The sequence below is a fragment of the Vitis riparia genome, chromosome 16, assembly GCF_004353265.1.
Source record: "Vitis riparia cultivar Riparia Gloire de Montpellier isolate 1030 chromosome 16, EGFV_Vit.rip_1.0, whole genome shotgun sequence".
NCBI classification, from domain to species: Eukaryota; Viridiplantae; Streptophyta; class Magnoliopsida; order Vitales; family Vitaceae; genus Vitis; species Vitis riparia.
The window spans coordinates 18,944,786-18,960,002 of record NC_048446.1 but is presented as its reverse complement, the minus strand read 5'-3'; the positions used below and the strand labels follow the sequence as shown (position 1 = coordinate 18,960,002).

The window sequence follows — 15,217 nt, the reverse complement described above, 5'->3', positions numbered from 1 at the left end:
ATTTCTTTCATTCACATTCCTATCATTACCAAACCTTAGAATATAAACAAATAATCATTCTAATCTTTAATTCGAGGTTCATCCAAATATTACAAATGAAATTATCAAATTCATTTTTATTCACCAAAAAATAGGAATAAAAACAAAATATTCATTTTCATTCATTATTTTCGTGTACCAAAAACCCCCTAATTGTGCATTTAATAATGTTTCTATTTGAAGAATTTGTAATGGAAGAGTTTTTTCTAGAAATATTTTTAAAAGAATAAGTTGCATTTGATAGTGGTTCTAAAAAATGTTTTTAATTTATTTAACACTCAAATGATAAAAAATTTTAAGTGTTAAAAAATTTTAAAACACTTCATAAAATCACTGTCAAATGGACTCTTAGAGCCCGTTTGATAGTAATTTTAGAAAGCATTTATAATATTTCTAATATTTAAAAAATTTTGTTATTCAAATATTAAAAAAGTTTAAAACATCTTCATAAAATCACTTAAAATTTGTCAAACATCTAAATTTTTTTTTATCAAAAACATTTTTTAAACTAAAAACCTTTCATAAAATCACTGTAAAATGGACCTAATATATATTTATAGCAATTCCCTCTCATTCACACAAATGTTTATACACGAAGCACTATAAATAATTTTATTAAATGTGGTAATTTTTTTTAAAAAACTTTTTTTTTAAATTAAGAGTTTATTTGGTGATTACTTTAAAAAATAATTTTAATAAAAAACGTTTTTAAAAAATGAGAAGTTTGGCAAAACTTCTTAGAAAACACCTTAGAAAATTATAAAAAAGGTCATTTATAATATTTAGGGAGAAACACGTTAAAACTCACACTAAGTCCCTTTTCCTCCACCACGTTGATAATGAAGTTACTTAAAGATCGGGGACATTAATAATATTATTTAAAGACCATCATAAATTTATTATTATTATTATTAGTTTAAAAAAAATATTTTATTATTATTAAAGTTGCCTATCTGATACTGAACATTGGTTGGCGTGCCCGTTAAGCTTTTGAGGGGCTTAAAATAGGGAAAGTTGTGTTTTGCCCCGCCCATTTGGGCAGAATAGCTTTTTCATAACCCAAGTTTGCATAACCCAATATATGTCCACTATTACCCAAAAAATTATGCTTTTCATGCACTATGTACTGTTTTATAATTTCATTTCCAAAACTACCCCTCCACATCCATGTCAGCAGCCATCTCCCTCTCCATGTCACGGTTGTGCTTTTAATAAATAAACACACAAATCTTGAACAAGTTAGCAAAACCCACGCAACACCCGACTCTGAAATTTGGGGAAACCAGGTTAGGGCAAAAGGAGAGAAAGTCACAGAGAGTCCTTGGCTTCTTTCTCTTCTCTCTCTTTTCTCTATTGTGCGAATTTCTCAGTGAAAAATCGAATAATCGATTCATGCGTGTCTCCGTACTATTGATCCGCAAATTTCTTCAGATAAAGCCCACGCAACACCCAACTCTGAAATTTGGGGAACCCAGGTTAGGGCAAAAGGAGAGAAAGTCACTTCGCTCTCTTCTCTCTCTTTTCTTTCTGTTGTGTGAATTTCTCAGTGAAAAATCGAAAGGTTGTAAGCTGTAATCGATTCACGCGTGTAGCCGTACTACTGATCCGCAAATTTCTTCAGATAAAGTGATTTCATCTCCAGGTTCTCGCATTCGTTTAGAGATTTCCACTCTGTTATGAGCTCTCTTACACTATTCAAGTTAGATTCGCTTTCTAGTCCTTCTTTTAGCTTCTGTTTGGTTGCTCAGAAAACTGAGGTAAATGAGGAAAATATGAGGCGAAACTTATATGATTTTTTATTTTTTTTTGTATTGTTGTTGGTTTCTTTGCAATGAAAGAGAGCAAATGTTTAGGCGCAACTGTAAATCTCGAGCTTTGTTCTTTATTCCCATTTTTTTTTCTTCCGGCGACCACACGAACGAACGATAAATATGTACATTTTTGTGTATTCTTTACTTGGTCTTTCCTGATTACTATTTTTGTTTGGGAATTTTTTTCATTGATTTCATGCATCTGGAACTATTCAGTGCATGTAATTTAGGTTTCTGCCCTAATTTTTGGGATTTAGGTTCTCTTGAGATTGACAATTAATTATTGTTTTTATTTTTAATTGCAATTTAGCACCTGAGGAAAGCTGAACTTCTGAACTTCTGCTGTGTGATTAGATGCTTAGTTTGTGACATAACTGATTTTCTCGAATATCTATGTAATTTCTGCTCTGTGGGATGGTTGATTTTGTTTGACCTTGATTGAATTTTTAAACTCTTTTTTCGCTCTTGGATTCGGTTCCTGAGGTAAGATAAAGTTGTGGGTATGTTTTTATTTTATTTGTTTTTGTGTTCTTTTAATAAAAGCTTGCTGTTTTTTTGTTGGGTGTTTGTTTATTAATGTTTTTTTAGCACTTTGTGTGGATTGATTGATTGTAATCCTAATTTTCTGTGCTTCTTCTTATTTTTTTTGTTTTTTTTTTCTGGGTTTTTTGGTTTAATTCGTTCGAGGGTTTTGTTTAAAGGTGGTAAGGAGTAGATTATATAAGCCTGTAAACATGTATTCAAAGCTGGTTGGATTGAGGAAAGCTGAACTTCTGAACTTCTGCTGTGTGATTAGTTGCTTAGTTTGTGACATGACTGATTTTCTCGAATATCTATGTAACTTCTGCTCTGTGGGATGGTTGATTTTGTTTGACCTTGATTGAATTTTTTAACTCTTTTTAGTTAAATGTTAATGGAAACTAATGCAAACCCTAATGATTAGGTCCGACAATATGAGCTCTTGGGAATTAGGAGATGTTTGGGAGACAAAATTGGAGAATTCAAGAACAGATGCCAGAGGCAGTATAAGCTATTTGAACCAAAACCCACCTCCCCTGCCACCTAAAGAGCTGTTTTTTAATTTTTTAAAAAAATTAAGTTTATAATTTGTTTTTCCTTTTTTTAATGCATAGAGCTTCACATCAGACAGCATGGTTTTGGGGAATTTAGTTTATGGTATGCTGCCTTCTCTGCTTGCATATTAGTTTCTTCCATCCATTGAAAGGCTACTGATATGGGAATTAATTGGCTAGCATAATTCAGGTTTATTAAGATACATCATTAGTATTATCTGGATAAAAAGGTTCTATCTGATTTTCTGCACTGGTTTTGACTTATTTGCACTTGATACTTAATATCAAGTCTCGGCAAAGTACTTTGTCCTTAGGAAAATGCGTGAATAAAGTTTTGAAATGGTTTGAATAGAAACAAATATCAAATTATCATAATTTCTTTTTGGTTCGGAATTTTGATTGCTAACTGAACTGTCTCTACATTTTTTGAGTGGTAACCAGCTTCTTGTACTTCTTAGTTTCCCTGTCTTACCTTAATGGATCCAATTATTTCTGTTTCCTGCATTTCAAATTAGGCATAGGTGTAGCCCAGTATGCTTAAATCACATGGTGAGCAGTGATATTTGTTTTTTTTTTCCTTCATGTGCGATTGAAAATTTTTTGAATTTCCAATCTGCTACCAAGTTATAGGGCTCTAATTGATATCTGTCAATTCATTGAAATTGAAAAGTTAAGGAACTCTGTTGTCTAGATCAATTTCTTAATGTTATAACTTCTATTATCATATTCATATCATCTGCAGATTCTTCTGTATTATAAATTATAAAGATCAAGCTTCTATTACTTAATTTTGTTTCTAGTGGAAACTGAAACGTATTACTAGGTCATGAAAAATCATCAAGATACTCTTAATTGTGTGAAGGAAAATGCCTGTAATGATCAGTCATTTAAAAAGGATTTAACTTGGTCCAAATGTGAACTTATAATAAGCTTGATAAAAAGTCAGCCACTGTGACTAGTGAATTGTTTTTTCCCTCTTCTAAAGTGAGGAAGTCCTGGACCATAAGCCTTGGAAACAAAGATGGAACACACACAAACACGGAATAACCATCAACCAGCAGCATTCAATTATTCTAAGGGTCAACAAGTCCTTCTCATGATAATTTTTTTAAAAAAAAAAAAATTAGTCAAAATATGGCCTTTTACGTCTGGCACTCCAGGATTTTATTTTCTGTTCTTTGGTTATCTTTTGCTAGTATTTTTTGTTTCATCCAATTTGTTATGTTCTGGTGCTTCATTGTAATTACTACCTCTACAATTTCTGGAATGTGGAATCAGTTTGTATCTTATTACAACGTTTCCCCAGGTGAGTTTAATATGATTGACTATTTAGTTTTTATTGCCACTTATGGTTCTTATAAATTCCAATTTTTTTTTAAAGTTTTTTTGTACTTTCATTAAATTCTCTTATTACAAAGTTTATCAACATTTAAGCTGCATCAGCCTGTCCTGTAATTCTTGTTATTCTTGTTATTTGATGATGCACACCTGTTTTTACTTCTTTCAGGGACATTTCCCAACGCATCCTCATATCAAGGTTCGCAATGCCAAGCATTTCAATTTTCGAGTTCATTCCAATCAGCTTGTTTAGTTTCCAAAGTGAGGTTCCTCTTTCCAGCTATCCTGATGTGGATTTTTACATCAACAAAATAATGGCTGCAACAAAAATGTGGTTCTCAAAGCACAATGAAAATTACACCTTTCTTCCATTAGGGGGGGGGAAAGCATTGCTGTGTGGCTTCTTGTTGCAACTCTTTCTGACTCTGACACTCAGCATGACAATCAAATGAATGATTGCCAAACAAATCCAGTTGGCTGGTGGAGACTAGCTCTCCTGGTGAAAAATATGGTCATCCTGGGAAGTGCATTAGATCCAAGGTGCTTTCTAGTGTTTTAAAACAGTATCTAAATACAACATATACTGTATCTCATGTAATGATTCTGCTTTATGTCTTTTTAAAGCATTGGGATGAAGGCTTCCTAGTTCTAAACATTGAGGGGCACTTAAATGTTCCATAGAAAAGAAGTGGTTCCATTGTGTTTTTGCATGACCTTCTGAATGTTTTAATAGCATTTGTAATAAAATTGTTTCATGGCATGCATAGGATGATATTTAAGATTTCAGGAATGATGTGAGTCCAGGTTTTTGGAAACATAAATCATTATTGTGCCACTTTGGTCTTGTTATGGGTTTCACCTTAAAGGTGGATTTGATCCAGAAAGCTATGGTAACTGCAAAGTGATGTTTTAATTTCCAAGGAACATTTAAGTGGCCCCCACTTAATAGATTATTATTCATTACTTTAAATCCTTTTAGTACAAGGAGATGGGTTAATAAGACAAGTACTAGTGAATGTTCTTTTCTGGGAAACTAGTATGAGGAATATACTTCTGGAACATTAAGCATGAACCTAAAACGTATCATGCACTTGAAGCTCTGATGGACAATAACTAGTGTTGAAACTATTATTTCAACTGAAGTCTGGCCGGGAATCCACAACTTATTTTCTTATTTTAAAAGGCTGATTGACTGATGTAGTCAGTATTTAAATCATCTCACTGTGCAGGGTAGCTGCTATTGGTGCTTCAGCTAGTCATGGGATCATTGGTACACATGATGGACTTGTGTACATGTGGGAATTGTCTACCGGTACTAAGCTTGGCAGTTTACACTATTTCAAAGGTATGTTACACCCTATAACAATTTGACTTTTCTCTGATTTGCTCTTCCTTGGCATGAAATTGATGATGATTTAAACTAGAAGTACTTGTTTTGCATAATTAGTCATGTAACTTCATCTGTTTCATTTTCAACTGGAAAATAATATGCATCTTCCTCCTTTCTGACCCTTGTATTTTTTGCTAATTTAATTTGTAGTTTTGTATATTGCACTACTACATAATTCTTCAGGTTATGTTAACTGTCAAGGTTATTTTTAGGATAAAGAATGCTTTCTCTTGATCTCCAGATTTTTTTTAAAAAAATAATTATCTAGGAGACTGCTTTCCAGAAAATGGGAAGGATGTTCATAATTCATTTGTGTAATATTTTGCAAATATTCAAGTAACTTGCAGATATTACCATAGTTGTGATATAATGCTCATCTGATGGCATAGTGTCCTCTATTTCCAAGATTTTGTTTTCCATAAAAACAAGATGAGCGTTTACTGGGTATTTTTGGGTTGAAAAATGCTTTGACAATGCAGTTTCTCCCTAGCTTTAGAGGGAGATAAAGCTTTTGCACATACAGAAAAGCAGGCTCCAAATGAGCAGGAGAATATAATGCAACGTCGAAGAACTCTAATTAACATATCCTGATTTAGTTTCTCCCTAGTCATTATTGTAGTATACATTCGTGAATCACTGACTCCTGAACAAAAAAATCGCATGAAACCCCAAAACTCAGCTCTTTCATGATCTTTTAGTCTTTTAGCTAATGTAGTCAACAGTTCAAAAAGTCTTTAGCTTTTGATCACAAACGCAAGTTTGTGAAATCATGTGGTTTAGATGTACAACAAGGAAAATATGAAATTAACTGCTAAATTTCTTTCAGTTGATTCAGATTGAAGAAGAGCTTGGGGAAATAGCGGTTTATGCTGGCGAAGAGTGGAGGCAGTTGTGATCATTCTTTCCAGGTCTTTATACCCACATTTTTTCCCTCCTGGTTCCTTTTTTAATATGTTAAGCTATACTCAGCAACTAGGTCATTCCAGATTCCAATGCAAAGTTTTGCATCCCTTCCCATTTTTTTCGTTTTTGATTTAATTAATGATTGTTTTCCTATGGTAATAGAGAGACATGTCTGAGGTGTGTTGAACAGAGTTGTCTGTTTTTATGATGGATGGGGTTGTAGTTTTTCTATATTGGCAATACTAGGAATTTGTAACCGAAATTCCAAAATTTCAATGGATGATCATATAGAGAAAACACAGACAATTGGGGAAGGTCTATTACATATGAAAAGGAGCTCTAAAAGTAGCCAACAAGCAGTTTAAAACTGTACAAAATGATTATGGAATGACCCTGAATGAAAATTCAGAGGTTGAGGAGGCCAGTAATGAAGAAACTTTTATCCCTGAAGCAAAATTCAAATTTGTTGACATTGAAGAGTTGGGTCCTTACGTCAATGGGAAGGAGCTTGTAGGTAAGAACCAATCTTAGAATCAACAAAGGATTATTTTCCTGTTCACTCGTTCTTTTGTTTAATATGACCCATATCATTATTAATTCCAGATGTTAGTGGAGTTGTTCAAAGTGTCTCTCCTACAATGACCATACGAAGGAAGAGTAACAATGAGATTGTTCCTAAGCGTGATATTACTATTGCGGACAAGACGTGACTGTATATTTTATTTTTTGCACTGGTCACTTTGGTCTAATGTTGCTTCATATTGAACTTATGGACGTTTCAATTGTAGGAAGAAGAGTGTTGTGGTCTCTTTGTGGAATGATCATGCTACTAATGTAGGGTAGGAATTGTTGGATAATGCTGATAAATTTCCAATTATTGCAATTAAATCTCTCAAAGTTGGAGACTTCCAAGGTAATTCCCCTGTTTTCTTGAAGTTTGGTATTATTATGGCAATTAAGCACATTCTCAAAAACTTGAGAATGATAAGAAGTCCTCTTTGTAATGTTCTCTTCATATCTTGTTTTAGGTGTATCACTGTCAACATTGAGTAAAAGTATTGCACTGGTAAATCCAGATACACCGGAATCAAAAAGTTGAGATCCTGGTAAGGAATCATCCAGTGACCTATTACCTTGTTAGTTCTTTAGTAAGTGTTTCTGACCATATGTTCTTGTTCACAGGTATCATGATTACCATGGTAAAGTAGCTTCAATGGCTTCTATTGGGTCTGATATCAGTCCTTCATCTAAGGGTGGAGTGAGGTCCATGTACTATGACAGGGTTTCCCTTTCTCATGTAACCAGCAACCCATCTTTGGGTGAAGACAAGGTAATAATTCTGTCATTAAAATAACCTAACATGATCAAACTGGTCTTAGCCAAAGTTTTAAGTTAAAACCATTTTAAGTTTTGATAATGTGGGCTTGTCTCTGTACACCTTCATTTTTTAGCATCAGAGCATACATAAGCTTCATCAAGCCTGAGCAAACAATGTGGTACCAGGCTTGTAAGACATGCAACAAGAAAGTCACAGATGCTATTGAATCTGGTATTGGTGTGAAGGATGTGAAAAGAATGATGATGAGTGCAGTTGAAGGTGAGGGATTCATGGAATTTGAATCAATAAGAATTCAGTGATAGTATTTAAAATAGGAAAAGTTGTCCTATGAATGATGTTTCTTTGTTACATTCTGTTATGTTTTCCAGGTACATAATGGTAGTGAAAGTTTCAGATGATAGTGGTGAAGCTTGCCTTGCTCTGTTTAATGAACAAGCAGAGAGAATATTTGGGTGCTCTGCTGATGAGCTTGATAAGCTTAAATCACAGGTAAACTCTTGACAATATTGAAATATCTAGGAGTTTGTCCAAATCTTAGTTAACTTGAAAGAGTTGCTCATTGATGCATTAATTCATATGTAGTTGGTTACTTATTTGGTAGCCTAGTTGGGTTCTATGGAAGAAAAAAAGGATGAACTTCTGGCATTCAAAATCTGATGTTTTAAAAACCCAATTTTCTCTGCAGGAGGGAGAGGAGAACCGATTCCAGCAGAAATTGAAGGAAGCTATTTGGGTCCCTCATCTTTTCCGGATTAGTGTTGCACAACATGAATACATGAATGAGAAAAGGCAGTGGATAACAGCCAGGGCTGTTGTGGCAGTTGATTTTGCAGCTGAATCCAGATTATTGTTGGAGGAGATATCAAAGATGAAGACTTCACAATAGGCTCCTTGGTTTATTTTGTTATTTGGATAAGGGTAGTTAGGCAGTATGCCTTTAGTTCCCTCTATATTTTAAGACACATCCCATTGAATATAGAGGAAGCTTGAGGACTGTAATATATATTACAGTAATGGTATGTGCATTCTCAATAAAAATTACAACCTGCCTAAGAAACTGTAACAATTATGAGGTGTCAAGAAAATGACCAGATGAAGGTAATTCTGAGGTGGGACCTGCTCTGGGTCATTTTGTAGCTCACTTTTTATTACACCAGGGAGAAGCCAGAAGCTCCTAGTATATATATATTGATTTGGGCTTCAAGATCAAAGACCGTCTCCTTTTGGAATAAAATATAGCTCCTGTATAGTAAAATTTGTTGTTGGATTTTTTTTGCTGAGATGCCCTTTCCATGGTCTCACTCAGAATAGTGTATTTGATCGATGGTTTGGAAGATTAATTAAGCTTGGGAGTTTCTATGCTCAAAGAAAGTGTGCAGACATCAGTGATCAATTTTTCTCTTCTTCAGCCAACTACCTCATATCCAGTGGAAACTCTGTCCAATCAATCTTATTCACAAATGTTCGTCTAACTGGGGAAAGTCCTTTTCTTGATTTTTCTGTTTCTTTGTTTTTTGAATATATACTCCTTGTATGAAAGTGAGAAAATTATGAAAACAATGTTGAATGACATGAGAAAAGATTGATAATTTTACTGTGGAGATTCATAAGGTGGCATTCTGTTTATGTACTTTTGGCATTTGTATGTCCTAGTTTTGAATGATTGGTTGATATAGGCTTTCTGGAAGGGTATGAAGACAATTTTGCATCTGAATGTTGTATAGTCTGTGGAGTGGAATGCAATTTGAATGCTATATATAAAATTGTTAGCTGTGACTTGATTGAAAATAGGGGACAAAATCAGCTGTGAATGCAATTTACTTCTATACCTCTACTTCAAGGGGTTGGCTTTTGTCACTGAGGTCATTCTGAGTTTGTAGAAAATATTTATGTAGGATACCACTCAGTTCAGACATTAAAGATGACTTTAGAAAGTGCAAAGTTTACCCATCCCACATGAGAGGGAAAATGAAAGGAAGAAATTGAAAAGAGAGGATATGGATATAGAAATCATAATAAAGGCCTGTTTGGGATTGACCACGATAAAATTGCTGTAGAAATTACTTTTAAGAGAACGAATTAGTGTTTTGGATATTAAATATGTGGGTTACAAGTAACTGATTGGAGACAGCATCTTCTGAAAGTGCCTTTCATTGCCAGGGATTCTTCTTTTTTTTTTCCATTTTTTTTTTGAGCTGGTTGTGGAGCTTGCTTTCTGCAAAGGGAGGAGGCAACAAAAGGTCAGTGGGTAATTTTGCACTGAATCAGAAACGAATACAATCTACAGGTGTTTATCATGCATACCGATTTTGATTTCTTTGTTTTTACACGGATCCTGTTCTTCGGAGGTTTTAATTTGTATATCCGAACCATCCAATGGTGAGTAGTGAACACCTTCATTGATTATAAACCATGGAAAGTTAATCAGAACAGACATGGACTTTATAGGGAAAATAAAGACATGTCTCTAGGATTCCTGTATGGCAAGTTTAAATACATGCCATTTGGATGGGCCGTCCAACACTAACACTAACAAGTCAACATTCTCTTAACTCACATTACAAAGACATGTCTCATGGACTATTTGGACCTTCCATGGAAATTAAACAAATCCAAGCTGTTTCCAATATTCACCACAATAAAGCCATAAAGAAAAGTAAACTTTCAACCAAATGCAAATTCACCAATAATGTGAGACCATCAAGTGAGATTCAACTTAAATGTTAGTCTATTGCCAATCAAGACAAATATTTGGAATCTCAAATGGAACAAAGCTTGAAACTAGTGTACCAACAATACACCAGCAATAAGAACCCAAAGGAGACATACTTAGAATCCATATTACAAGCAACCAACAACTCACCAGATAATCAGGTTCCTTGATGTGAGGGAATACCCCCCCTCCTATGCGAACCATCCACAGGAACTTATTAATGTCATCACTCGGATATCCAACAAGACCTAAAAACTAGGCAGCACATTAGAGTGTAGTGATTATATTTTTTTTATCGAGATGATCTCAGAAAACAACTAAGAAACCAACATCCAAGACAACAAGAACATATTTTACATCCAAGGAGTTAAAGTTTACCTTAAGGTAGTACCTACGGTCCCTTAAGGTAGTACCTGAAAGCCACTAAGGTAGTACCTAAGGGCCCTTAAGGTAGTACCTAAGCTACAGTAGCAAAAAACCATTGGTGGACCACTTGATGAATGAAGAGAACCACATGATGGGATGCTCTAAAGGTCACTAAAGAAGACTCGAGTCTTCGGAGAGGTTGAGTTCAAGTTTACCTTAAGGTAGTACTAGGGTCCTTAAGGTAGTACCTGAAGGCCACTAAGGTAGTACTAAAGGCCATTAGGTAGTACCTAAGGAACAGTAGCAAAAACCATTGGGACCACTTGAGACTCAAGAGAAGCATATAATGGCATGGTCTAAGGGTCACAAAGGAAGACCGAGGCTTGGGAGAGGTTGAGTTGAAGTTTGGTAAGGTAGTACCTAGGGTCCTTAGGTAGTACCTGAAGGCCACTAAGTAGTACCTAAGGAACAGTAGAAAAAACCATTGGTGGACCACTTGAGGACTCAAGAGAAGCATATAATGGCATGGTCTAAGGGTCAAAAATGAAGAACAGAGGCTTGGGAGAGGTTGAGTTGAAGTTTAGTTAAGGTAGTACCTAGGGTCCCTTAAGGTAGTACCTCAAGGCCACTAAGGTAGTACCTAAGGAACAGTAGCAAAAAACCATTGGTGGACCACTTGAGGACTCAAGAGAAGCATATAATGACATGGTCTAAGGGTCACAAATGAAGACCCGAGGCTTGGAGAGGTTGAGTTAAGTTTGGTAAGGTAGTACCTAGGGGCCTTAAGGTAGTACCTGAAGGCCACTAAGTAGTACTAAAGGCCATTAAGGTAGTACCTAAGGAACAGTAGCAAAAAACCATTGGTGGACCACTTGAGGACTCAAGAGAAGCATATAATGGCATGGTTAAGGGTCACAAATGAAGACAGAGGCTTGGGAGAGGTTGAGTTGAAGTTTAGCTAGGGTAGTACCTAGGGTCCTTAAGGACTAAGGTAGTACCTAAGGAACAGTAGCAAAAAACCATTGGTGGACCACTTGAGGACTCAAGAGAAGCAATAATGCATGGTCTAAGGGTACAAATGAAGACCCGAGCTTGGGAGAGGTTGAGTTGAAGTTTTGGTAAGGTAGTACCTAGGGTCCCTTAAGGTAGTACCTGAAGGCCACTAAGGTAGTACTTAAGGCCACTAAGGTAGTACCTAAGGAACAGTAGAAAAAACCATTGTGACCACTTGAGGACTCAAGAGAAGCATATAATGCATGGTCTAAGGGTCACAAATGAAGAACAGAGGCTTGGGAGAGGTTGAGTTGAAGTTTTGGTAAGGTAGTACCTAGGGTCCTTAAGGTAGTACCTCAAGGCCACTAAGGTAGTACCTTAAGGCCACTAAGGTAGTACCTAAGGAACAGTAGCAAAAAACCATTGGTGGACCACTTGAGGACTCAAGAGAAGCATATAATGGCATGGTCTAAGGGTCACAAAGGAAGACCCGAGACTTGGGAGAGGTTGAGTTGAAGTTTTGGTAAGGTAGTACCTAGGGGCCCTTAAGGTAGTACCTGAAGGCCACTAAGGTAGTACCTAAAGGCCATTAAGGTAGTACCTAAGGAACAGTAGCAAAAAACCATTGGTGGACCACTTGAGGAATGAAGAGAACCACATGATTGGATGGTCTAAGAGTCACCAAGGAAGACCCGATGCTTGGGAGAGGGTGAGTTCAAGTTTACCTTAAGGTAGTACCTAGGGTCCCTTAAGGTAGTACCTCAAGACCACTAAGGTAGTACCTAAGGGCCCTTAAGGTAGTACCTAAGCAACAGTCGCAAGAAACCATTGGTGGAGCACTTGAGGAATGAAGAGAACCACATAATTGGATGGTCTAAGGGTCACCAAGGAAGACTCGAGGCTTTGGAGTGGTTGAGTTGAAGTTTACCTTAAGGTAGTACCTAAGGTCCCTTAAGGTAGTACCTCAAGGCCACTAAGGTAGTACCTAAGGGCCCTTAAGGTAGTACCTAAGCAACAGTCCCAAGAAACCATTGGTGGAGCACTTGAGGAATGAAGAAAACCACATAATTGGATGGTCTAAGGGTCACCAAGGAAGACTCGAGGCTTTGGAGTGGTTGAGTTGAAGTTTACCTTAAGGTAGTACCTAGGGTTCCTTAAGGTAGTACCTCAAGGCCACTAAGGTAGTACCTAAAGGCCCTTAAGGTAGTACCTAAGCAACAGTCCCAAGAAACCATTGGTGGAGCACTTGAGGAATGAAGAGAACCACATAATTGGATGGTCTAAGGGTTACCAAGGAAGACTCGAGGCTTTGGAGTGGTTGAGTTGAAGTTTACCTTAAGGTAGTACCTAGGGTCCCTTAAGGTAGTACCTCAAGGCCACTAAGGTAGTACCTAAGGGCCCTTAAGGTAGTACCTAAGCAACAGTCCCAAGAAACCATTGGTGGAGCATTTGAGGAATGAAGAGAACCACATAATTGGATGGTCTAAGGGTCACCAAGGAAGACTCGAGGCTTTGGAGTGGTTGAGTTGAAGTTTACCTTAAGGTAGTACCTAGGGTCCCTTAAGGTAGTACCTCAAGGCCACTAAGGTAGTACCTAAGGGCCCTTAAGGTAGTACCTAAGCAACAGTCCCAAGAAACCATTGGTGGATCACTTAACATGAAGAGAACCACATAATTGGATGGTCTAAGGGTCACCAAGGAAGACTCGAGGCTTTGGAGTGGTTGAGTTGAAGTTTACCTTAAGGTAGTACCTAGGGTCCCTTAAGGTAGTACCTCAAGGCCACTAAGGTAGTACCTAAGGGCCCTTAAGGTAGTACCTAAGCAACAGTCCCAAGAAACCATTGGTGGATCACTTCAACACTGAAGAGAACCACATAATTGGATGGTCTAAGGGTCACCAAGGAAGACTCGAGGCTTTGGAGTGGTTGAGTTGAAGTTTACCTTAAGGTAGTACCTAGGGTCCCTTAAGGTAGTACCTTAAGGCCACTAAGGTAGTACCTAAGGGCCCTTAAGGTAGTACCTAAGCTACAGTCCCAAGAAACCATTGGTGAAGCACTTGAGGAATGAAGAGAACCACATAATTGGATGGTCTAAGGGTCACCAAGGAAGACTCGAGGCTTTGGAGTGGTTGAGTTGAAGTTTACCTTAAGGTAGTACCTAGGGTCCCTTAAGGTAGTACCTCAAGGCCACTAAGGTAGTACCTAAGGGCCCTTAAGGTAGTACCTAAGCTACAATCCCAAGAAACCATTGGTGGAGCACTTGAGGAATGAAGAGAACCACATAATTGGATGGTCTAAGGGTCACCAAGGAAGACTCGAGGCTTTGGAGTGGTTGAGTGCAAGTTTGCCTTAAGGTAGTACCTAGGGTCCCTTAAGGTAGTACTCAAGGCCACTAAGGTAGTACTAAGGGCCCTTAAGGTAGTACCTAAGCTACAGTCCCAAGAAACCATTCCATTTGAATTTCAAAACAATGATTAGATTGGTAAAGAGGTAGGTCAGGTAAACCAGACCCATTTTCTGTAAATTCATTGATAATCCCACAAGTGGATGAAGAAAAATTCCATAATTGGCTCATCATCATCTTAGCTTTAAATTTGAAGTATCTGTTCCTTGGTCTTGTAAGGAAATTCAAGTGAAGTTTGGAGCTTCAAATCATCCCTTTTACTTCTTGTTCATTACCATGATTAAATTACTTATAAGGTCAGGATTTTGATTTCTCTTTTTTACATAGTGTCTCTCAGCCCATTGGGGAGTAGTTGGCAGGCACCCTGACAAATATAAGGTCATTTTTTTTAATTCATTCTTAGAATCTCTCTTTGTTAGTTTTTCCAAATTTATAATTGAAGTACACTCAGAAGGGGGGAGAAAAGTTAGATTTCACCAACAAACCAACACACCTTCAAATGCTTTGTGCAGGCATGTTAAGGGCGAACCCGCCATTGAAGATCGTTGTTCCTAGATCTGACCCATTTCAATCAGGAATCAACCAGGGTTCTTTCCCTCTCACCAAGACACCCAAATCCAAGCATATGAGGCCACCTGCAGCATGTAGTCTTCTCCACCAAGAAATCTTCAGGTTGTTCAAGATGATATAGGCTCGTATGGGTATGATAACCATGGGTGCTTAAAAGCACAACTTCCGTGGTGACATGGAGAGGGAGATGGCTGCTGACATGGAAGGCTGGAGGGGTAATTTTGGAAATGAAATTATAAACAGTGGATAGTGCATGAAAGGGATATTTTTTTTGGGCAA

At 36.9% G+C, this 15,217-nt stretch overlaps 1 protein-coding gene, 1 long non-coding RNA gene and 1 pseudogene across 2 annotated transcripts; 2 read left to right on the top strand and 1 right to left on the bottom strand.

Annotated features, from left to right (window-relative positions):
- The first annotated feature begins 1,363 nt into the window (after positions 1-1,363).
- On the top strand, positions 1,364-9,168 carry LOC117933004 (annotated as a pseudogene).
- Positions 8,046-8,779, top strand: LOC117933368 (replication protein A 70 kDa DNA-binding subunit B-like). The gene is made up of 3 exons (XM_034854730.1): positions 8,046-8,188; positions 8,262-8,382; positions 8,579-8,779. Exons 1-3 carry the CDS (start codon positions 8,046-8,048, stop codon positions 8,777-8,779), a joined length of 465 nt encoding a protein of 154 aa, XP_034710621.1.
- A 696-nt stretch (positions 9,169-9,864) lies between the features above and the next one.
- On the bottom strand, positions 9,865-10,862 carry LOC117933005. Its single transcript, XR_004654273.1, has 3 exons — positions 10,757-10,862; positions 10,198-10,287; positions 9,865-10,108 (listed from the first exon to the last, which is right to left on the bottom strand). It is a non-coding gene; the product is annotated as an uncharacterized LOC117933005 (long non-coding RNA).
- Between the last annotated feature and the right edge of the window lie 4,355 nt (positions 10,863-15,217).